The sequence below is a fragment of the Heterocephalus glaber genome, unplaced genomic scaffold, assembly GCF_053883595.1.
Source record: "Heterocephalus glaber isolate CG9 unplaced genomic scaffold, H.glaber_assembly_v1.0 deba00001004, whole genome shotgun sequence".
NCBI classification, from domain to species: domain Eukaryota; kingdom Metazoa; phylum Chordata; class Mammalia; order Rodentia; family Bathyergidae; genus Heterocephalus; species Heterocephalus glaber.
The window spans coordinates 2,136,948-2,162,448 of record NW_028258179.1 but is presented as its reverse complement, the minus strand read 5'-3'; the positions used below and the strand labels follow the sequence as shown (position 1 = coordinate 2,162,448).

General features: G+C 39.0%; 1 protein-coding gene and 1 long non-coding RNA gene across 7 annotated transcripts in view; one reads left to right on the top strand and one right to left on the bottom strand.

Annotated features, from left to right (window-relative positions):
- Sphkap (SPHK1 interactor, AKAP domain containing) overlaps positions 1 to 25,501 on the top strand; it is a 154,788-nt gene that overhangs the window by 114,967 nt on the left and 14,320 nt on the right. For 3 of the 6 annotated variants that reach the window (XM_087209338.1, XM_087209336.1, XM_087209339.1), the window contains exons 6-8: positions 2,610 to 2,862; positions 3,886 to 7,648; positions 24,400 to 24,585. In XM_087209338.1, the coding sequence (XP_087065464.1) occupies positions 2,610 to 2,862; positions 3,886 to 7,648; positions 24,400 to 24,585 (4,202 nt within the window). Of the gene's footprint in view, positions 1 to 2,609; positions 2,863 to 3,885; positions 7,649 to 24,399; positions 24,586 to 24,949; positions 24,977 to 25,501 lie in introns of all 6 variants that reach the window. The other 3 variants (XM_087209337.1, XM_087209335.1, XM_087209340.1) reach the window with 2 other exon arrangements.
- On the bottom strand, positions 2,545 to 24,402 carry LOC147828550 (uncharacterized). Its single transcript, XR_015450558.1, has 2 exons — positions 23,926 to 24,402; positions 2,545 to 2,828 (listed from the first exon to the last, which is right to left on the bottom strand). It is a non-coding gene; the product is annotated as an uncharacterized LOC147828550 (long non-coding RNA).

Genomic DNA, 25,501 nt, shown 5'->3' with positions numbered 1-25,501 from the left:
TGGTGGCATATTTATTCATAAGTGAGGACAGAAAGATTGGAAGAGGCAACTTGAGCGGGGAAAGTCTGGAAAGTCTGAATCAGTCATTCTAAGGGAATAACCACCAATCCCATGGAGAAAGGGAAAAAACAAGCAATTTTACACCTTTGATCCAGGAAATTATAATATTAAAGGAGGTTTTTAGTGACCAAGTGAATTTTTAGAAGGTCAGATAACATGTCACTTCATTTCTCTTAATTTTCATTTCATATTTTATAAAGTGGAGATTTTAAAAAGAATTCTTGGAAGCTAATATTAAAAATTTAATAAAATATTATGAAAGCAACTTGGTAAGTACAAAGGACTATTCAAAATTCTTTTTGTATTCAAAAAAAGTAAAGAAAGATGAAGTAGAAAGAAAACATTAACAAAACTGAAATGAGGTGCCAGGGTGGAGTATTAGAAACACCAAGAGTGCCATCCAGGTACCAACTGGCTAGCTTTGTTTGGGCAAAATAAGTGCAACAATGTTGCAAGAATAGTGTAGATAATTTACCTTTTCTGCTTCTTGAGAAGTTTTTTTTTTCCTTGTCAAAAGTTTTCTCTTTGTTTATTCACATCTTTGTCTTTCCAGCTTAGCAAATCACTCCCTTGCTTTCTTTATATATTGTTATACTTATATAATTAAATAATACAATTAGTAAAATGTTAAAAAAAATGCACAACATCTCTCAATCACTCTTATATTCACTTAACAAATATTTACATACGTACAAAGTGTTACACACTTGGCTAGGTGTAATGAATACAGTGGCAAACAAGCCCAATATTTTGCTTTCTCGGGGCTAATTTACAGTTGAGTATTCTCTTGGACTTTATTTCCTATGGTATGTAAATATGTTTACAACTGTCTACATACATGTCTGAAAAGACCAGCGTGCTACACATGAGAGTTGCCATAGTAATATGACAGCTAATGGTTAAATGAAATACTAAGTAGAAAATACAAGTAAAATCAGGGGTTTTTCCCTACAAAAGCAAATTTTTCTAAGCATATTCTCTACAACAGTAAGATCCGCTCCTGTGATTGTCTTTGGAAATGAAGGCATGCATGAACACGCATGAACATGCATGAATTTGTAGAGGCCCAGGTATGGCCCTGAATCCTTGTCAAAGTGCACGGGGCTTTCTTAGACACTGGATCTTTACTGTCTGGACCAGTACACTACAGAAAACACTGGAATTAGAGTCCAAAATACCTGCACTACAATGCTGGCCCTTCTACTCTATGCTTGTATAACCTTGAAAAGACTGGTTAGCCTTTCTGTGCCTCTGTTCTCTCCCTGTAAAAGAGCAACATCGCCATCAACCTTACAAAAGTAATGTTCAGGGCCAGGGATTTAGATCAGTGGTTCCGCCGCATGCCTCACAAGTGCAAGGTCTTGAGTTTGATCCCCGGTACCAAAAAAAAAAAAGTAATGTTCACCTTGAAGGTAAGAAGTTATACTGAACACCCAGGAAACTATCATCCCAATCATACTTGTCTGAGAGGCTATATTGTTTGACCTTTATTTAGCTAAGACTCCTGGGATATCTATTTACATCCAAAAAGGTGGTTTTGTTGTGTTTTTGTTTTTGTTTTTGCAGTACTGGGGGTTAAACATGGGGCCTTTGCATTGAGCTTGGGCTTTTTAATTTTTTTTTTAATCTTGAGATGACAGGGTCTCGCCAAGTTGCTAAATTACCCAAACTGGGCTCAGACTCATGAGCCGGAGTTCTAGGATTACAGACATGAGCAAGGCAGACAAAGGTATTGGTCTGAAAAACTAGAAATCAATGTGGGGTGGAACCGAGAAGCCTGAACATTTCCCTCAGGAGCTAAGCACAGGGTTCGCCTGGCTCTAGGCCCTGACCTGTCTTTTTTAGAACATTTGATTTGGAGAATTTATAGCCCTGCATTGTTTGTCTAGCTATTTTAGATATAAATGCTTTGAAAGCTTTTCTTTCAGTTTTTCAACTCAGAAAGGTCTTTTTCTAGAACCCCAGCCCATCTCCAAAAAGTAACTGTCAGGAAGCTAATGCAGCCTGTCTTCCAGGATCTGCAGAAGAGTAGATACCTCAGTTCTGTAGGCACTTTACTCCAAGTTGCAAAAGTAATGCTTGTCCTGAAGATGCAAGAAAGTTTACTATTCTTTTGGGTAAAGTGAACTAGCAGAGAGGGCCTAAGATCTCCCTCTAACTCTAGCTCTTAATAAGCTTATTGCCTTCTGCTTCGGGGGAATTATGGTCTGATTTCTGGCTTTTCTTCCCTGCTTCAGTCCCCTGAATAAAATGTCTTTGCCTGTTGAACTTTGCAATTTAATTTTTGCTTTGACCAGGGAAAAACAAAATACGTGATACAGCTCGTCTATTTTCTTCCAAATCAAACTTTCTCCTGGAGACCCTGGGTTCCCAAATGCCACTTGAATGTTTTTCAAGCAGTTCATCAACATAAGCCCAGAGATATTTCAAATATTTTTAAGATTCCCCACTTCTTTTAACAGGAGATATTGATGGAAAGAGAAAGACCAGAAGCAATAGTCTTTTTATTTTCTGTTTTGAACAGTATCTTCTTTCCTCTCTGCTTTTAGTGCCCTTGGCTACCAGATATCTGCTTGGTCCAATGCGCAAGAGGGAACAGACCGAACAGTACCAACTGCATCATCTTTGAAATCAATAAATTCTTGATTGGTCTGGAATTGGTGCAAGAGCGGCAGCTCCACCAGGAAACAAACATCTTGAAACTGGAGGATGACACAAACTGCTCCTGGTCCTCAATCGAGGAAGACTTCCTCACTGCCTCTGAGCACCTGGAGGAAAGCGAGGTGGAAGAATACAGGAAGGGTGAGAATGTTCCAATAAAAACAAATGTGCATCCCGAAATTAGTGACCATGTAAAAATACCTTGGCAAGTTTCAGGTTATGTCAATATGGCTGACACACTGCGGTATTCACTCACTGATTTGGAAGGAAGGGAGGGAGGGAGGGAACCCAGAAGATGGGGAAGGGATAGAGACACATTCCAAAAGATGCCTTAGGGATGCTGAAAGAAACCTGTGTGTTTTAAAGGGAAATTTTCCTTCCTACCTTAAGATAGACGCTGTCACTGGGAGGAAAATTGGCTTCCCTAAGATTTCCATAAAAACCATATACTGGTTGGAGCCAAATTGGACAGGCCTAGATTTGAATCCTAGAAGGGTCATTTTGAGGCTGTGAGACAGAAGGCCATCTTTCTAACCTTTCTGAGGTCTGCTGTTTCCTTATCTGTAATTTCAGAGTACAGTAATGCCTGTAGCTAATAACTGTTGTGAAAGTTGAAGGCATTAACCAGGAAAGGGCTGGACACTTATTCAGTTCTTTCTCCTCACTCATTAATGGTGCTCAAGAAATGAGTTTCTCTTCCCAACTCTTATCCACAGAGAAAAGAAGATCCCAGATAGTGTTTTTTCCTAAGGCAAGTCCTATGCAAACTTCAGAGCAAATTTGTGCGATAAAGCCCACTTTTGAAATTCTAAACATTCTTTCTTCTCCTCTGGGCTCTCCCAGAAATTGTAAGATGTAGTTGTTTGTGCTGCTTTCCCCAGAAGAATGGTGATTAGGTTTCAGCTCCTAAATACCTTCTACTCTAGCATTTGCACTTATATCCCACAATGAAAGCTCTTTTGTCATGGGATAGTCAGGGACAGTCCATAACGGAATTGAAAGATCTTTTTCAAACTCACTTTTCAAGAAACATATTCAACACTGTATTTGAAGACAGAGAGATGGCTGGTGCTTTAAGGTGATTTTAGAAAGTAATTATTATTTTAGACCCATGACAACCTGCTATCCAAAAAATAATAGTAGATCTCATTTTCTCTTCACCAGGTTATGAAAATATAAATGTGTCAGCCAAAGTTTTTGAAAGTAAAAAGCCAAAGGAAACCACTCAAGAGGAATGGGATGACAAGAAAGAAAAGTTTCTTTATGTTTTGGAAAACAAATATGTCAGCAAATATCATACACCATTGATTAAAACAGAAGGATCTCTGGAAAACACAGTCTCAGAAGGTCCATATCCGTCACTCAGCCCCTTACAGAGGGATGGTGAAGCTGTGGGAAATGAGCAACCAGCCACAAATTATTATTCAGAAAATTTTAAAGATCAAGTAGAAAAGTCTCAAGCAATGTACATTCCAAGTGATGCACATTTCTCTACAATGGCAAAGAAAGACATACCTTTGGCATGTGGCATTGTCACTGAGCAAGGCAGCAGCCTAGACCCAGGAGACTACGAAGACTCAAGAAATTCTCTTCCTCCTATCCAAGATGGAGAAGCTACAACTGGAGAGTATGCTACAAATTTAGCAGAATCTGTGCTACAAGATGCATTTATCAGATTGTCTCAGTCTCCGCCTACACTACCCCAGGAATCTGCAGTCAGTGCTCCTCTAGGAAGTGCTCCGCTTCCCACTGGCTGTCCCACAAAGGATATAGTGGCCGCCAGGTCATGGAATGAGCTCCCCAAAATCGTCATTGTGCAGAGTCCAGATGGCAGCGATGCTGCCCCTGCCCCTGGCATCTCCTCCTGGCCTGGCACCGATGTTTCTGTTGATACCTCAAGTGTTCTCTCTGGAGAGAACCCCAGAAGACACCCTCAGAGTGCTCTAGAAGTAGCATTAGCTTGCGCAGCCACTGTGATTGGAACAATTTCCAGTCCACAGGCCACAGAAAGACTCACAATGGAGCAGGAATCCTTGGTGTCAAACTGTACACTGGAAGGCAGTGGAGAGCTGCAAACTCAAGCATCCATAGGACTCAAAGACCCTTCCATTAGTGACTACTCCTTTCCATCTGCTTTGTGTGGGATGACTCAGGTGGCAAGTGCGGTTGCTGTCTGTGGCCTAGGTGAAAGAGAAGAGGTGTCATGCCCAGTGGCCCCAAGCAGTGTCTTGCCTGCAGCTGAGGCATCTGAAGCCACCTCTCCACTTTGTAGTTTAGTGACAGAGAAGGGGACGGTTCTGGACAAGGAAGCCATTGCAGAAGCTTTGCTCACAGAGGTGGGTCTGGTTTTAACCAGGCCTGGGTCCTACAGCAGCATTGGAGACCTCATGGAGTCCGTGAACAGGAGACTCATCGAAACTGCTTCAAAGCCTCAGACCTTGTGCTCAGAAAACATCCTCAGAAATGACCTGGCACAGACCCTGTCCAATGTTATCCTGAAGCATTCCATTGACGAAGTTCACCAGAAAAATAAAAAAGTCCACCCCAATGATGGCAGACCTGCATTTGACTATCTAGACACCCTAATGGAAAGCACAAACCAATTGCTCCACCATGTGATATGCTTCACATTCAAGAAGATGAGCCACATTGTAAGGCTTGGTGAATGTCCTACTGTCCTTTCAAAGGAAACTATCAGATGGATAGAGACAGAACCCCTAGGCTGCCAGCCACTGGATCAGGCTGCTGGTCAAGCATGGACAAAAGCCACAGAACACTCCAGTGGCCATCCACCTAACAGTCCATACGGCCTTGCCGTTGGTGATCTTATGGACGACATACATCCAAAGCAAGAGAAGAGCGAAGCAAGGCCAGGCCTCTTCAAGAGCCCCACGCTGCCATCTGAATTGTCATGTGGTCACCAAGTGCTGGATTCTTCTACTGCTAAAACATCCCCTAAGGAAATACAACCGAAAGAAGTGGTGGGAAAGGATACAAAGAGCCCTCAGCAGACACCCAGTCACAAGCAGAAGGAACCTAGAGCCTCTTCGGGAGCAGAAAGGGCACCGGCAGTGGGAAGGTGCAGAAGCAGCTCGCAGGGTGCTGAGGACAGTATTGATCCCCACACCCGGAAGTGCAGCTGTGCCACGTCTCTGAACGACGACGACGTTCGAGCTAATCTGTCCTTGTTAGCAGATGACCTGGTGCTTCCTGCTCAACCCATACTAGAAGCAAAGCACACAGACATTTACATCATTGCAGACTTCGCGGAAGAACTAGCAGAGACAGTCATCTCCATGGCAACTGAAATTGCAGCTATCTGCCTTGACAACTCCAGTGGAAAACAACCCTGGTTTTGTGCATGGAAAAGAGGGAATGAGTTCCTGGTAACACCAAACGTATCCTGCCAATCTTTGAAGAGAAGGAAGGAAAGCCAGAGCAGTGGCAGCACCGTGAGGAAGCACAAACCTCCTCGGCTCAGTGAGATCAAGAGGAAAACGGATGAGCATCCTGAACTCAAAGAGAAGCTCATGAACAGGGTTGTGGACGAATCTATGAACCTTGAAGACGTCCCTGATTCTGTCAGTATTTTTGCAAATGAAGTGGCAGCCAAGATCATGAACCTTACGGAGTTCTCCATGGCGGATGGGGTGTGGCAAGCCCAGAGCTACTCCCGAAATCGCTTACTGAGCGGCGACAGGGGGAACCGGCTGAAGGCCTCCAGCTGCGAAAGCATCCCGGAGGAGGACTCTGAGGCCAGGGCCTATGTGAACAGCCTGGGTTTAATGAGCACCTTAAGCCAGCCAGTCAGCCGAGCCAGCTCTGTCTCCAAACAGTCAAGCTGTGAGAGTATCACCGATGAGTTCTCCAGGTTCATGGTGAACCAGATGGAAAATGAAGGGAGAGGATTTGAGTTACTGCTGGATTACTATGCTGGCAAGAACGCCAGCAGCATTCTGGACTCAGCAATGCAACAGGCCTGCCAGAAAAGTGACCACCTCAGAGTGAAGCCAAGCTGCCCCTCTAAGCAATCCAGCACCGAGAGCATAACTGAGGAGTTCTACAGGTACATGCTGAGGGACATTGAAAGAGAAAGCAGAGACAGCCCCTCCTCCAGACGAAGCAGCCAGGAGTGGAGCACTGGCTTGCTGTCTCCTTCTCTCCGATCCCCACTGTGTCACAGGCAGTCATCCATGCCAGATAGCAGATCCCCTTGCACCAGGCTGACAGTGAATGCACCAGTCAAGGCCAACTCCTTAGACGGTTTTGCCCAAAACTGCTCGCAACATTTCCTAAGCGTGCAGCCAGTCAGTAGCGCTTCCTCATCTGGTCTCTGCAAATCTGACTCATGCTTGTATCAAAGAGGTGGGACCGACCAGATCACCAACATGTTAATTCATGAATCGTGGGCAAGCTCCATTGAGGCCCTCATGCGAAAGAACAAAATTATCGTGGATGACGTGGACACAGTTGATGCCAGCCCTGTTTCTGGCAGCTTGACCTTGCAAAGGGAAAAGTGTGCAAACAGATTAGCTGCAAGCAGAGTGCACAGTGGGCCAACCCTGCTTCTTCAGGAGTCTGTTGATTACCCGAGGAAGGACTCTGTTACCAAGAGCAAACATCCCCCGGTGTCATCTCCAAGGGAAACTGCTCCTCTTATAAATGGAGATGATTTACCTTCTCAAAAGGAAGCTTCCTCGTGCCATGACGCTGGTCCACTCAGCCACACCAGGTGGTCCCTCTGCTCTAGGGATGTGCCATTGATTCAGATTGAAACAGACCAGAGAGAAGAGTGTGCTGGAGACCCTGAACCCTTGCTTTTCAAAAGTGGCTCCTTACCAGAGTCAGGAGACCTTTTGAATGAAGAAAGAGTCCCGGATGTGGCCAGAAGTGAAGACACAGCCGTGATTGTGTGCCAAAACCATAGGTGAGTTAATCGTCTTTGACTAGATGGGCCACATGCCACTGCAGTTAGTATTTTAATTAGGGTTTACTCTTCCTGTTAGCCATATAGGGACTTTATTGATGCAAGGACTTATAAAAATTAAATTCCTGAAACAATAAATGACCTCCCTTTGTTAATACACACTTGTAATAGAAGGTTGGGAGTAATTGGGATGTTTTTATAATTTCCAAAACAAATTGAACTCATTTATGTACCAGAGGAAATGGGTATTATCCTCCTAATTAAAACTATAATCCTGTGGTATGCTGGCTTTCAAAATTTATTCATTGTGATTTTCAGGGGAAAAAAATAAGCAATGCCACTTATTCATTTGAAAACAATTCAATTTAAATACACTTTAGTATTAGAATTTGAGATTAAAGTTTTTATTTTTCTAGGTCTTTTTTCAAGATTTTTCTTTCTTGCTTTATTCTAAGGATCTCTGTGACTACACCGTGTCTTACAAGGTATTGGTTCTTTCAATGCATGGTATAATTGTAGCATTGTCATTTGGATAGTTCTTTTCCATAAGAATATAATAGAGATGGGCCGGGGATTAGGCTCAGTGGTTCCACCACCTGACTCGCAAGTGCAAGGTCCCGAGTTCAATCCCCGGTACCAAAAAAAGAAAAAGAATATAATAGAGCTGACAATGCATTTTGAATTTGAGTCAAGGCAATTATTCATTTCAGGCTGCTTAAAGAAATGCCAATTCCACCTTATACCTTCTGCAGAAAAGTCATGAGACCACTGTACCACCTTTATTTTTAGTCTATAATTAAGCAAAACAAAAAATTAAGTACTGGCTTTAGAAACATAAAGCTGGAGAAATAGCCTGTATAATCTTTTCAAAGACATATGCCTATTTTTTATTATTTGCAAAGGGCCTATGATTTTTTAAATGTTTAGCTACAATAAATAAATTGAACATAGCTATCAACAAAATTCGGCAGTTCTCTAGAGTCCTAGATACAGCTCTACCTCCACCAGGGAATTATAAGGAATTAATGCAATTTCAGCCATTGATGCTTTTCATTAGAAGGCATCATTGCAGGGTGTGTTTGGTGCATAGTTCAGTTGGACTTGAGTACTTCCTGCCAGCCACTTAGGGCTGAGAAGGAGATCCCAGAGGAATACAGGAGAGAAAGCATGAAAACATGAGAGCATAAAGGCAGAGGAACAAAAAGCTAAACTAAATGAATTAGAACAAGTTGAGCATGAAGACGAGTTTTACATATCAGTAATCCTCCAGCTGTAGACACTATTCACCAAAGACTCTGATCCAGGGAATATGGAGAATTGCTATTTTTAAAAAAAATTGATCAAAGAGCTAAAGAAGCAAAGCAGTCAATAAAAATTCTTTAGAATTATCTTAACTTCAAATATAAGAAGCAGGAAATACTGGTCGTAGATTGGAAACATAGATTCCAAGAGTCTGCTTAAACAAAAAGATCATAACCTAGCTGAGATTCCTAGTCAGAGAAGGTCATCGAGTTAGTAGCATTCATGAAGCTAGCAGGTTAACAAGATTCACAGTTGCAAACTTAAATAAAATAATCACTATCACTGAAGTTGTATAAAACACCTCATACAACTTTGAATTAAATTTCACTGATATTCCCCTTACCATAGGTACAACCTGGGAAAGTTATAAAAATTTTTGAAATCTGTGTGAATAAAGCTTTCAACTGACTTAGGTTTGTACTAATATAATGAACCAAGCACACAATCTTTTAAAACATCATGTGGGTTTCTGACTTAAGTTTTCCATGAATGAAACAAAAGGAAGATCTGGATCTACTTGCAAAACACAGGGAATAATTATTTAATGTATTTTTCTTTGTGTAGGATATAAAGAATTGCTACAGAACATGAACTCACTGTGAACCTTAAATTCTATCACTCAGAGACACCTCCCTGATCTCTCCTTACATAGTTTTCTCACCTGTACGTGAGAACAATAGTAATGATAATATCATAAGAGAATTATTACGGTTTACAAAAAAGAAAAGTACACAAAGCCCTCGACTCAATGACTTGCCTACTGGTAACATTCAATAAATGTTTACGCTTATCATTACTGCTGGGGAAAAGATATATAGTGACCTTTATTCCAGGAGAAATTTTTCCCAAGAAAAAACTGTCATGAACAATGTGAGACTTAAAACAAGAGAATTCCTAGATTTTCCAAAGGGAAAAGTAATTATAATTAAACCACGTTTTCTAAACTCTGAGTTGTTATCATGGGATTCAATTTGTCACAACAGCTAAATACAAAACTAAATTCCCTTTGAAGGAACTCTACTCACTCACACACAACCACAAGGCAGATGACATAGGTATTTTTAATGTTTTTGGAAGTGAGGATTTGTCATGTCCCAAAGATATTTTTAGGCTACTCACTGAGGGACATTTCCATATTTCTTTAAAATTTCATTAAGATTCAACATACTGAAATAAAAATCATTTTCTTACTTTTTTATGTGATAGAAGAATGACAGCTTTAGAAGTCATTCCCAAGTAGAAATACCTGTTGTCCATCTTCTCACTTTTCAAGATACTGGAGTTAACCCTCGATTTCAGAAAGATCGAATAATTTGGGGTAGCCCTGTTATTGATTTCGGAGAAAATGGCATTTCATTGCTTCATACCAATGTGGCTCTATCTGTTTTGAGGAGGGGAGCTCTCTTGTTTTGTTTTGTTTTGTTTGCTTTTGTTTCATTTTGTGATGCTAAGAATGGAGCCCAGGGCCTCATGAATGCTAGGCATGCACTGCAGCACTGAGCTGCACCCTGATGCATTCTCAGGACAATCCCTTTCTTTGAGATTTCTGAAGGCCAATTATTTTTTTTTATAAGTTGAGCCTACCACGTATAAACAAGAAAGTGAGAATCCTGAGCATTCACACATAATCTGATGTTTTAGAAACATGCTTTCTGATGTATATCCATTTATATTTGATAAGAATTATTCATGCATAAAGTAGTTGATCACCCAGTCTGTGACACTCACTGTGCTTGGAGCTGAAAGATGCCAAAGAAAGTTCTCCCATGATGCTTACATACTAGTAGGAGATACAGACAATAGGATTGGATAAACTCCGGAAAATGATGATAAAGTATGATGGAAAACTTAAATAGTAATGTCATAGGGAATAACTAGTGAAGGAAGTAGCTACTGAGATAAGATGTTAGCATTTAAATGAGACGTAAATGAAAGAAGGAGCCACCCATTGAGAAGACTGAAGTGAAATTCTTACATTTCAGACATTACAGTGTCATAATCTGAAAAATTCTCCCACCATCAATCACCTAGAAATCTTGGGTTAAATCTAATAAACAACACCCTTTTAAATGGAACTGAGCTTAGCAGTAATAATTACAGTAGTGAAAGGCTCAAATTATGAAGAGTCTGAAAACAACTGTAATAAAGCTGACTCTACAACTGCCCTTGAGATGTTTACAGTTCTCTTTTTATCTCCTAAAATCCTGTAGAAATGAGGACATGATGCTGTGGGCTTATGAATACTTAAGGGTTGGACCAGAGACCAGTCTCCAGATCTAGAAGCGCAATATCCATCTATGAACTAAGGAAAAATTTCACCAATCAGAAAAAGGAGCTGAAAGAATATGTATGTCCCAGGGTTAGGACTCTTGATGCAATGAAAATAATTCCCATAAGAATTTACGGGTACAAGTTGCCTTAATACATTTTGGGAGTTCTAATTTGCACTATCTGTATGGTCAAAAAACCCCACACTAGTAAGTTATTTTAAAGGAGTTTCAGTTTAACAGTCCTGTAACGGCTTGACACAGGCAAACACAAATCTCTGCCAGTTAAACCCAAGTCTTACAGGATTCCAAAGCCCTAATAAGTGTGAGCTAAGGACCTCAAACTGCAAGTATCAAAGTATTACATAGAATCAAGGTATTACAAGCAAAATTCAACACACACATTAGGGTTAACCCTACCAAGGATCTGAGATGTTAGAATTATTAGATACTGAGTATGATGTGTAAATATTCGGAAAATTATACAAAGCAGGAGGTAGGAGCAAAGCACAATCAAAACAGGATGAAGCAGATGTAAAATCAAATACCACAAAAGATGAAAAGTATAATAATTGAAAGTAAAACCACTAGGTATATATAATTAAAAGTCACTGAATCGAATGGCATAGCTACTAAGGGGCAATAATAAAAAAATAAACACAAAAGGGACTCCTGTTTCTACCTACAATGGAGTTTCTGAAACTGAATTTTCCCTTTCTCTGTAAGCAAATAGAAAATGGATAGAATGTATGAGACAAATATAGTTTTATATTGTACAGTAAGCAAAACACCAAGAGAAGAGAAACGAACATGGTGAGTCCTACAACTGTCCCAACTTTCTGCCTGGATTCCCTGTTCAGATGAGGAGAAGGGCAGCAAACCTGAGCAAAGCTTAGTGGCCATTCTGAGCCGGAGAATCAGAGATTGGAGGATGCCATGCAGAGAAGGAGAACTCCAGAAACCTGCAGCAGATCCTCTAAACACTGAGCATGCGTGTATCAGTGCACCTCCATGAAACTAGAGAGTAAACACTGTACACTTCCACAAACTCATACAGGAATGGCAATGTTTTGTGCCAATCAGCCAGAGTAGAATCCAGATTAAACACACACAACATTTACTAGAGACACTAAAAAGATCACAACATAGAGTTAAGACTTATACTTGACTCAAAAGAACTTAAGAACAAGCACTGAAAATATCAAGCTGAACTGAAAATAATGCAACCCAAGAAATCCAATAATATTTAAAGAAAACAACAAAATCCAGCAATCAACAACATAAACTTGCAATGTCACATCTAATCAAAACATGTTACACATACAAAACAGAAAATTATCAGTCATACCCAGAAATGCAATCGAGCGAAAGAAATACATCCAGAAATTGTAGAGAAGAATTTTAAGTATATAAAAATATGCCAAAAAATATAAAGAGACACAAAAATGTGAAAATTACAAACTTAAAAATCAAGGACAATGAGCCTTAAACAGGATAAACAAAAAAGAAAACAACATCAAGGCATATCATAACCAAATTATTTTAAAAGATTGATAAAAATATTTTAGAGCAGCACATAAAAAAAAAAAACATTACCTGCTAAGGAACACAACTTAAAGTTGTAGATTTTTCTCATCAGAAACAATATAAGCAAAAAACCAAAGAATGTCATTATTACTGTGTTGAAAAAAAAGAATCTATCTCTTAAACTTTATCCAGAAAAAAAATATCCTTCAAAACTAATAGTTATTTATGGATAGGATGACTCCATATTGCCAAGATATGGGTTCTTCCCAACTTGATCTACAGATTTCAACACAAGTAGAGTCAAAATATCTGCAAGGAATGAGATATTCTTCAGATCTCGACAACCTGATTCTCAGGTTTATATCAAGAAGCAAAAGACCCAGAATACCCATCATAGTATTAAAGGAGAATAGAGTCAGAAAAATGACACTACCTAACTTTAACATTCACTCTAAAGTTTTAATCAAGACAGTGATGTACTAATGAAAGAGGACACAATAGAATTCACCAATAACATCCCCACATAAATATAGTTATCTGATCCTTGAAAAGGAAAAAAGGTGATAAAAGGAAGAGAAGAATCTCTTCAACAAATGATGCAGAAACAACTGAATATCCACATGCAAATAAAAATATTAATAGTCTAGACACAGACCTTAGACCTTTCATTAAAAAACTCAAAATGGATTACAGACTTAAATATAAAGCACAAAAATATAAAGCTCCTGGAAGATAACATAGAAGATAATCTAGGTGAACCTGGATATGATGATGACTTCTTGGATACAATGCCAAAGGCATGATGTATAAATGAAATAATTGATGAATTAGACTTTATTAAACTTAAAATCTGCTCTACAAAAGTCACCATCAAAAGAATAAGAAGACTTCTTGATAGCAGCCATTCTTTGTAGGGTGAGGTGGAATCTCAGTATTGTTTTCATCTGCATCTCTCGAATGACCAGTGATGTTGAACATTTTTTCATATATTTATTTGCTATTTTTACTTCTTTGTCTGAGAAATGTCTGTTCATTTTGGATGCCCATTTTTAAATTGGGTCTTTGAATTTGGGAGGTCTGATTTTTTTCAGTTCTTTATATATTCTTGATAGTAGACCTTTGTCTGAGCTACAGCTGCTAAATATTTCTTCCCACGTTGTAGGTTGTCTCTTAGCTCTGTTGGTAGTTTCTCTTGCAGTGCAGAAGCTTTTTAAGACAATGAGATCCCAGTTGTTGATTCTTTGTGCTAGCTCCCATGCTAAAAATGTACCAATAAATATATATATTTTAAAAAAAGAATAAGAAGACAAGCTATAGATTTGGAGAAAATATTTCTAAGAGACATATCTGATAAGGGGCAATTGTCCAAAATATACAAAGAACTGTTATAACTCAATAATAAGAAAATGAAAACTGATTTAAAAATGGACAAAAGACCTGAAGAGACACTTCACCAAAGAAGATGTACCAATATACTAATAAGCATATGAAAAGGTGTCATTAGTAAATTATCAATTATAAAACAAACTACTAAATACCTATTATTAAGATGGCCAAAATCCAAAATACTGATACCACCCCATCTTTGCTAGGATGTTGTATATCAGAAATGTTCATTTGCTACAGGTGCCTCTGTAAAATGAAACAATCACTTTGGAAGATATTTTGGCAGTTTCTCTCAAAATTAAAGATACTCACCATACTACCCAGATCCATGCTCCTCAGTTTTTACCCAAATGAGTTGAAAGCATATGTCTACTGAAAAGTTTGTACAAAGACATTTATAACAGCTTTATTTGCAATTGCCAAAACATGGCAACAATCAATATGTTCTTCAGAAAGTGAATGGAAAAATATAGTGTGGTGCATTGAAACAATGTACTAAACAGAAATGGGCTGCCATGACAGGAAAGTACAAGGAAGCTAAATGCATGTATTAATAATAGTCAACCTTTGGCAGGCATGGTGGTGCACGCCTGTAATCCCAGCACTTGGGAGACTGAGACAGGAGGTTTATAACAAGTTCAAGGCCAGCCTCGGCTACATAGACAGCCTGAACTACATAGTGAGACACTGTCTCCAAAAAAAAAAAAAATGTCAACCTTAAAAGGCTATAAACTGTGATCCCAGCTCTGGCATTCTGGAAAAGGTAAAGCAACGGAGAATATACTGGTATTAGGAGGTGGGGCCTACTGGGAAATTGGGTCACCAGAGCTCCACCCTTGTAAGTAGACCAATATCGATTATTAAAGGGCTGAAGCTGCAAATTCTAGCTCTTCTCTTTCCTGCTTTCCTCTCCCGTCATGGGACGACACAGCAAAAAGACCCTTGCCAGACAGAGGGGCCTCAGCTTTAACTTCTCACCCTCGAAATTGAGCCAGAGTTCCGCTGTTCGTAAATTACCAAGTCTTTTGGATTCTGTTACAGGAGCACCAAACCGCATGGGGCCAAGACAGTCATTACACATTTGTCAACACCCACAGAACACACAGCATCCAGAGTGAGCCCTTCATGTGATCTGTGACACTTTGGGTGACGATGCTGTGTCCCTCTATGTCACTGATGACATCAAGCACACTGCTGTCATGTGGGATGTTTTGTTGTTGTTGTTTTGTTTTGGTTTGGTTTTTTTACTTAAATTCTTTTATTGGTACATTGTAGGTATACAACACATTTACATTTCTCATTGGGAACTTGCACCTTTTCATGATGCATCTTGGTTCTTATTTTTTCCCCATTCCTAGCCCTCCCTTCACCCCTCCACCCTTCCCTATTTACAAAGACTTTGTTTCCGTTTTTTCCATTTCTCATCATTTGTCTTTTCCCTTCTTTCCTTTCCCCTACCCCTCCCATTTCCCTACCCCTTTGGACCTTTTCTTCCTACTTTGCATTATCGATTATTCATTCTAATCATTGGTACATTTTAGGTATACAATATAATGACATGCATTATTGGAAATTTGCACCTTTACATAGTCTCTCTTGGTTCTTATTTTTCACCTTTGCCCAGCCCTCCCTTCAACCCCTCCATCCCTCCCTATTTACAAAGACTTCATTTTCATTTTCTCATATTAATTCCATTCCCTTCCTTCCTTTCCCCTAACCCTCCCACTTCCCCTTCCCCTTAGCCCTATTTCTTCCTATTTCACATTATCTATTATACCTTTTAGTCCTTATTTACACTTTCAGTCTCACACTAGAGAAACTATTTGGTATTTACACATGTGTGTCATATTTATTTCACTTAAGAGTATCACCTCAATGTGCATCCATTTAGCTATAAATGTCTCTAATTTCTCATTTTTGATGGCTGCATAGTACTCCATTTTATTAAAAAACCACATTTTCTTTATCCAGTCTCCAGTTGATGGGCATTTGGGCTGTTTGCAAGTTTTAGCTATTGCAAATTGTGTTGCTATGAACATGGGTGCAAATATATCACTGTGGTATGATTCTTTTAATTCTTTGGGGAAGATCCCCAGCAGGGAAATAGCTGGGTCAAATGGGACTTCCAGACCTAATTCTTTGAGGCATCTCCATACTGATTTCCACAGTGATTGCACCAGTCTACACTCCCACCAGCAGTGGAGCAGGGTTCCTCTTTCCCCACAGCCATGCCAGCATTTGTTATTGGTTGATTTCATGATAGCAGCCATTCTTTCTGGAGTGAGGTGGAATCTCAGCATTGTTTTCATTTGCATCTCTCCAATGTTATGCAGGATGTTAAGGGTGAAGGGAGAAGGCATGTGCTGAGGAAAGGTGACCATATGCGAACCCTATTTCCCACTCAACTTTGCGATGAGCTGAAAACTACTGGAAGAAATAAAGCTTATTTAAAATTTTAAAATAAATGCTAAATGATAACTTTTTATACAAAAAAAACCAAAAATATGCCACTAGAAGGCCTATATAATAAGAAGTATTAGTTTAAGATCATACATAAAAAGAAAAGAATGCTGGTGAAAATTTGGAAGCCACTTGGGAGACAGTTTGGTAGTTTCTCTCAAAATTAGCAAATTTTAGCATGCCAAAATAATTAACATGCCAAAAATAGCAAACATGTAGGCCAATATAAAATGCCTCCTTTTTCTGTCTTTCTCTCTTTTCACATTTCCTTAAAAAAATTGTCACTGTTGAAAATGAAAAAAAAGTTGTTTTATGACAATTTTGAGGAATTAAAAATATATCAGTTATGACTGAGGATGGGGCAGAGAAACAAAGTATACTGTTATAAATGACTTTTATTACATGTGAATTTGTATAATGTAATCTAACAGACTATAAATTGAAGATAAATATTTCAAATCCTGAGGTAACTACTAAAAAGATAAAACAAAAAGCTATAATAATAAGTCAGTTGTGCAGATAAAACAGATTGTTAAGTGTCGCTCAATTAATCTTAAAAAAAATGTCAGACTATGGAGAGGAAAAAGCCAAGAACAGAAAGGAAAAATGGAAATGAATTATCAAGATGATACATTTATACCCTCCTACTAATAGTTATGTTAGTTACTAATGATCTCAACATCTCATTAAAAGGCAGAAATTGTCATACTGAATAGAAAAACAGCGTGTGCTGCCTTAAAAATGCACTTTAAATATCTAGACACAAATAGGTCAAGAGTAAATGGATGGAAAATAAAACATAAAAGAGATAGAGTAACTACATTAATATCAGACCACGAAAACTTAAACATAAAGAATATTATCAGGAATAAGTAGACGTATTTTAATAATGTTAAGGGGGTAAGTTTATAAAGACATAATAATCCTAATTATATAATCACAGAGCCTCAGCCTGTATGAAACAAACCTGAAAGAAGAAATAGAAAAATATAAACTAAGCCAAAACCTTTTGTTTTTAGTTTCCAGACTGGTAAATACATACATATTTATGCATTTAAAGTTGAGGTAAAATATGTAAGATAAGAACATTTAGTTTTTATAATTTCTCTTTTAAAGAACTTTTTACAGTAACTAAACATCTGCATGACCTATCAGGACTTCTACTGTGACTATATATTTATTTTTATTGTTACCTTCCATTTTCAGTAAGGATTTAAAATTTCTTTTTAAAATAAAAATAATAAGGTTATCTAAAGTAAATTGATTTAGGGCCCGGGGATTTAGCTCAGTGGCACCGCACCTGCCTCACAAGCACAAGGTCCTGAGTTCGATCCCTGGTACCGGAAAAAAAAAAAAAAGAAAGAAAAGGTAAAGTAAATTTATTTAAATAAATTTTGGTATTAATGATACAGGTGGAAGGCAAAAAGGGTTTTCTGATGAAGGCGATGGGCAAACACTGGGCTTGATCTCAGGATGCTACCATAGGGTTCAGCATGGCACATGTTCTCCAACGCAGTGTGTTCCAACTGTAAGATCGAGAAGAGGAAAAGCCAGCTCCATATGCCTGCGTAACACATCTGTGCATTATTCATAAAGAAATGAGCAAAGATATAAATTTCTCTCAAAAGAAAATGAAAAGGACTATTTAGGATAATCATCATTCATTCTGAATACTGAATACTGAATGTAGGGGAAAATGTGGCATGAAAACTGAGATTTACTGTAAATAGAGCATGAAATTGAAGTAAAATAAAGTGTACTTGACAGACTCATTTTGACCTAGATGTTCAATGTCAATCACTTGGATTTAACTCCTCTTTTAGCAAGAAATACCCGGAATTAATTTTCCTGATAACAGAAGTTCCAAATTTAGTAAGGACTGAGTCCAAGAAACTACTTTTTAACCAGGCAAACAAAGGGGATTTATCCCAGAACTTAGCTCATTTACACATCTTTGGAAATAAGCAGATTATTCCCAGTTGTCACCAATGACCATTTCTTTCGCGTGAATTTAAATAAATTCTGTCTCCTGTCTCCACCACTCCTACCTCTTCCTCAACATTTTAGAAAGGACAATTATTAAGCTTATTAAGTAGCAGAGCATGCTAAGACGGCCACACCTCAATAGCAGAGCCATCCAGAATACTGTCGGCAGGAATGTAAAGGGCAAGGATTTGAAAATTGTTTCAGAAAACTTTCTCAGAGAGCAACATTCACCTATCAAAAAGGAAATTTTTAATCATGCATTTGGGACTCCACTTTCTATGGTAGAACTAACTTTAAGAATTGTTTGAAGCTTAAAATTATCAGCAAAAGGATGACAGAATGAATTCTAAGATTGAGAAAAATCATATAGACATTTCTGCAGCCAAGTGCTGTTTTAAACGGAAGAGATCAAGTACCTTGAGTTATGTTCCCTGCCATCCAGCTCTGAGATGGAGAGTTACACACAGGTCATTTGCTAAGTCAGGCACTGCTCTTCAGCTATATGGGAAGAGTCTGTATACAGTAAAACCTTGGTTTGCCAGCATAATTTGTTCCGGAAGCATTCTTGTAATCCAAAGCACTTACATCAAAGAGAATTTCCCCGTAATGATACAGGAGAAATATAACTTCCAACCTATCAGATGTCAAATATGCTGAGTTTGTGGTCCCACAACATCGAGGAATGATGTTGTGAACCAAAGGAAGAAGTTAGGAGAGTTTTATTGGAAATAAGGAGAGAGCAGCTCCTGGAGGGGTCTCAAGTGGGTAGCTCTGAGTCCCTTTGTCAGGAGTAATTTATACAGCAACATCACAATGTGAGTACAGTATGGGTCAAACCACAATTAGCCTATAGGATTACAAGTATAGCCGCTTAGCAAACCTTGACCCAGTAGAGAAATGAGTCCTATATTAAGGTTCATGGAGGAAATAAAGACATTTGGGGGAAAGAATGGGTTCAGATGTTCTGGTAACCCACCTGAGTGACAGACACCCATCTGGACCAGGTGATGCTACTTACAGTACAATCTCAAGTTATTGCTTATCCCCTAGGGAGGCATGCAGGCCTGGCCATTGCATCTGCATCTTGCGCCTCCAGCCACAATTCTGAAGTCTCTATTTTTAGGCTGACTTCCTTGAGAGCCCAGTCCCTGTCTGACTATGTCTTAATTTCTAGTTAACTAAGGTACCTATAATAAGAAGAAATAATAGAAACTCAGATGATTCATTCCACAGCCCAAAAATATTCACATAAAAATGATTATAATACTGTAATTTAAGACAAAATAATTAAAATACAAAATATAAAGAAAAATAAACAAATCGACTTTCACTTTCCTTTGAAAACCTTTGGGGCTGATGTGAGGGAGACAAGAGAGAGGAGGGTTATTTTGTAGAATGACTTTCACTATCACTAATGGAATCACTAATATCTGTTGCCTCCATGGCATCTTATTCTTTTCTTCTTGAGCTGCTATTACACCTGTGTGTTTCAACTTTCTCTCTGGTTCATCTGTATTTCAGATGCAACACAAGCTTGGTTCACATGAGGCAAGGGTTTTCACACTGTGTTGTATTGTTTGGCTTGACTGTTTCTCCCCTTTATCTTCTTGTGCAGCTCTAACAAAGAACCTATCCAATGACAATTGCTTTTCCCTCTTTTAGAGGAGGACTTCACGGAAATGTAGCATTTCATCGTCACTAAACAGATTCATCACTCACCTGCTACAGGTGGTGCTTTTCTACACAATTTCACACTCTTTCCCACATTTTATACATCTCCCTAGTCTCAGTTGAAGTGAGGAATTCTCTAATTTTTCTCCTTCATGTCTGCAGACAAGATCTCCTCCATAACCTCTTACTGTTGGGAGAGGATCACCCGCAATCCTTCAGAGAGAGAGCAAGAGAGAGTGGAGGGGGGGAACCATTGGCTCGGTTGTGATTATGTGATGTTTGGCATCACATACTATTCATATTGCAAGACATTGTTCATTTATCAAGTCAAAATTTATTAGAAATGTTTGCTGGTCTTGAGGAACACTCTCAGAACAAGTTACAATCCATGGCTTTTATATCCTTTCTGTCTCTGTCTCTGTCTCTCTCAGCAAATATTTCAGAGAGAGAGAGAGATTGAAAAAGGCTAGAAATGGCAGAGGAAAAAGGTGCCCCAAATGTATTTGCAACTGACACCTCAGCACATCCTGTGGGAAACATTTGCAGGATAATTCATTGTTCAAGGATAATTCCTAAGGTGTACAATCAGTAAGCAACATTCTCTACTGTGAATTTGAAATGACCTGGAGAAAAGCGTTCCAGAATCCACTATACCAATGACTACTTTGTGCTGTCAACTGAGAAATACACTTTTGCTTTTCGTTTGTAGTCATTAATGTTATTATTTTCTGCATTATTGGGTGCTATGTCCTTTTTTATAATACTGGGGATCATATTCAGAAATGCTCTACCACATGGCTGCATCCCAAGGCCTTTTATTTTTTACTTTGAGACAGAGTCTCACTGAATTGCCCAGGCTGGCCTTGAACTTGCAACCCTCGTGCCTGAGCCTTCTAAGTAACTGGAATTACAGGCATGCACCACAGTGCTCAGTTACACTATTAGTTTTTGTTTTTCTTTTGTTTTTGGTACCAGGGATCGAACTCGGGTCCTTGCCCTTGTGAGGCAGGCAGCAACACTATTAGTTTTTGATTATACTGTAGGTGGTATCAGGAGACAAAGTTCTGTGAACATGTTCACATTTAGGTACCCTCAGGTTTCAAGAGCAAAGAACACTGGCAGTTGGGTTAAAGGCTGATTAATATTAAATGCTGATTCTAAAGATAGCGATACAGAGATGTGTACTCCTGGAGTCACTTTTGTACATTCTACAGTGGTGAAGACCATCCCTCCACTTTGCAGAAGATTTGGATTTATTTTCAATCTAAAGCAAATTCTCTCTCTCTCTCTCTCCCTCCTCCTCCTTCTTCTCTCTATACTTTGCCCTTCTCCCTTCCTCAGTCTCTCCTTTTTTCCTTTCTCTGTCTTCCCTGGAGAAGAGGAAAGACAGATGTGTCGGAGAGTCCCATATGACCCCTGCCTCATAACGCTGGGTTGATCTCCAGAAGCGCAAGCCTCAGAGCATGTGCAGTGTGCACTAGGGAATTAGGGACTGAGGATCTGATGTAAGCAGCTCTGTGAGTGCCTGAATGTCCCAACCCTCAGAGTGTGTGTGTGTGTGTGTGTGTGTGTGTGTGTGTGTGTGTGTGTGTGTGACTATAGCAGGGAAAAAATGGACAGTCAAACTTACTGAGGGCTGCTTTCACCCAGTGTTAGTAATACAGCATGCTACAAACTGCCACACTTCTAATGTCATAGTTAAGGAAAATACTTTTGGCTTGAACATAACACAATATCTCAGATCTTTCACAATTTCAGATCTAACAAGTGGAGCTACCTAAATTGAAAATATAGGTCTAGCTATAAAACTAAACACTTAACAGCATATTCAGCTAAATAATTCATGATGTGTCCATAGCTTTACTTTCTACTTCTAATGTACAAGAAAGTATAAAATGCTTAATAGCATCTGGTGTAAATACAGATAACTATTTTTGCTAAAGTCCAAATTAGGAAGCATTATGTATCACTGAAAAAAAGAAACAGATACGTTATTTTGACAATCTGGGGGCCACTGGTGAGATTAGGGAAGGATTTAGGGAGATGGATGTCTCTTGGCTGGGCCTTGAGGGATAATAAGAAGTAAACATGTATTATTTATGAGACTTTTGATCCCTAGTGAATTATATAATTCACTAATAAAGAATGACAACCCCCCCCCGAAGAAAAAGAATGACAACTTGTTGAATACTCATACTCCAGGCACTAAGTTAAACAAATTTTATTTTCTAGTTTATTTCTTCCAAACATCCATGTGAGATGATAATCAGTAGTAGTACTACTACTACTACTACTACTAGTAGTAGTAGTACTAGAATTTTTAGAAAGGTTGATTAATGTCTTTAAATTGAATAGTGGTTGGATGTTAGAACTGAAATCTAAAGAAGCTAATGATAGAGATAAGGCTTACAGAATTCATTTTTCCAACTTTTGGTCAAAAGAGGCAAGTACACAAAAGCCAGGAGACAAGTCATCTTGGACATGTTTGAGGAGCACAAGTCTCAAAACTCAGGGTCTAGAGTTTGTTACTAATTCTGTTGCAATCTTAGATAAATCCCTTCACCTCACTGGGTTTCTGTATCAGTATCTACAGCACATCCATCAGGCTCCTTCTAAACCTAAATTTCTAGCAATTTAGAAGGAACTAAAGTAAGGTAATTTCATGAGCACAGAGACAAGTTTGAGTAAATATGTGAGAAACACTGTAGAAATGAAACGGAAAGGCCTTAGGAACTTAATATGAGAGTCAAGACGGAGAAATCAGGAGAGAGCATTTTAATACCAGATACTCAGAAAGATCATTAAAAATAAGAATCATAGGAAGAGCATGGGAGAGCAATCTGAATTTATTTTAGATATTGATTCTGAGATGCTAACGAGACAAATAGGAAATGTTCAGAAGACCAATTGACAAAAGAGCCCCAGAATTCAGATGGGGAGTTTTGACTAGGACCCAAATTTTGAAACTATTTCCCTTGACAGCAGAATTGATGAGATTGCTTAGGGACAGGCTGAGGAAAAAAGACAGTAATCAATCAGAACTGGCTATGATGATGATTAAAGGAGAAATGGAGCACTGGGCTTTAGACAAGAAGAGACCAGAGAAGCAGAAATTCACAGGAAGCCAGGGAAGAGAAGTTTTAAGGATAAACGATGTCAGATCAAATGCTAAGTGCTCTGGAATGTTACTTGATCTAAAAATGCACTAGTTCAGAGAAGCGGTGCTGATATAAATCAGAGGTTTCAGAGAGAGAGAGAACAGTGTAAAAGGTGTCTGCAAGTCCAAAGTGCATTAAGAGGCATTTGCAGGAAAAATGATTGGAGAAAGCATCAAAACTGTGGTCCACATATCACATTAGAATCACCAGGGGTGGTTGACTGAAATGCAAATTCCTGGGTCTCCCTCTAGAAACACTAAATCAAAATTATTGGGGAGAATTCTTTGTGTGCCTTCATTTTAAATACCATTGCCCCTCAATAAATTGAATGCATTACTACAAGTTCTTTCAACCTGGTATTCTACTGGAGCCAGCCAGTAGAAGAAATGGGAAAACTGATAGAGAGTAATCCTGAAAAGCCAAAATACAGCCTAGGAAACTGTATAAATCAGCTCTCCCATCTCTGAGACAAAATACCTAACTCCTACAACATAAATAAGGAGATATTTATTTGACTCACAGTGTCAGAGGTTTCAGTCCATGGTCAGCTGCCTCCCAAACAGGAATATCATGGTAGACAAGCATGGTGGGGCAAAGTTGTTCACTGAAATGCAGCCAGTAGCAGAAAGAATGGGAAGAGCCAGGGTGAGAGATATACCCTCCAAAGGCACAGTCTCAGTGAGCCATTTCCTCCAACAGGGACCTCACCTTCTAATACCAGTCCCAACTATGAACTCAGCAATGGACTAATCCATACTACCCTTATGATCCAATTACCTTCTAAAAGGCCCACCTCTGAATACATGAGATTTTTCATTACATTTCAGATCTAAATAATAACAGCCTCCACAGGAAGGATCAGCCTAAAGAAAGATTCCACCTGTTCCCAGTGACATTCTGCTCACCATGGTGGATCAACAGTGTTCAGCATGGTCTCTGTGAAATGTATCATGTTATGGCTCCTCTCTTGGTAATAATATCTCACTGTCTACAGTGACAGGCTTGATGCCAGAGACGTACCAGAAGCTGAAGTCACAACAGAAGCCAGAGCCCCCGATGAGTTTTCCAGTCTTCCCAGTAGCAGCGAGGAGAGTACAGGCAGCTGGTCCCAGCTAGCCAATGAAGAGGACAACCCAGATGACACAAGTAGCTTTTTGCAGTTCAGCGAACGCTCCTTGAGGTATCTGCTGTTCTTTTGACATCCCAGGGAAAGTGGTCTTCTCAGAAAGTTCCAAGAAATGCATTTTATAGTTAGTTCGCTGCAAAGTCTCCCCAGTAATGAGAGAAAAAAAGGAAAAGGGAAACTCCCACTAAGTCAAGGTCCTTGCCTGTCATGAATCATGCTGAAAAATATCTTAGTACCCACTTATGCCTCAGATTTCCTTGAATAAAATTAAGAGGTAGCTGTATTCCCTTCCTTGAAAGCCCCAGCTAATGTATTCAGTGCACTAGAACTAGGACTAGGACTGTGATTTTTTGTTAATAGAGAGTTGCTATTACACTTTGTGTATTTCAACTTTCTCTCTGGTTCATTTGTATTTCAGATGCAACACAGGCTTGGTTTACATGAGGCAAGTGTTTTCACACTGTGTTGTGTTGTTTGGCCTGATTGTTTCTCCCCTTTATCTCCCCTGCCCTCTGTATTGTTCTCCTGGAAGAGACAAAGTTGCTTAGGAGGGGTAAGATTTGGAAGGACTTGAGCCATTAGCAGACACAAACTAAAAGCTATTGTCCCATGAGATGGAATCTCTAAATAAAATCTCTCTGTGTCTGTTCAAAGTCTTACAGTGTATTTGCCACTGGACCAACAAGTCCACAGGATTTCCAGAGAAGCCAAATGGAGAACGAGATGCCAAAGCCAATGGGTGTACATAGGGATCTTTTGAAAGTTTTATTTCTGGCAGCTGTCTGTTTACACTTAGGAACATTTCATAATGTTAAAAAATTTGTCTAAAATTCCCCAAACCAGTGGGAAATGTCACAAAATAGAGACAAAAATCAAAGAGAACTTGAATCTTTGGCTTTAACCGCAGAAGTTTATAGGGTTAATCACCGCCACTGCAATTTTGACTCATCAGATTGCAATCTGTGAAAAG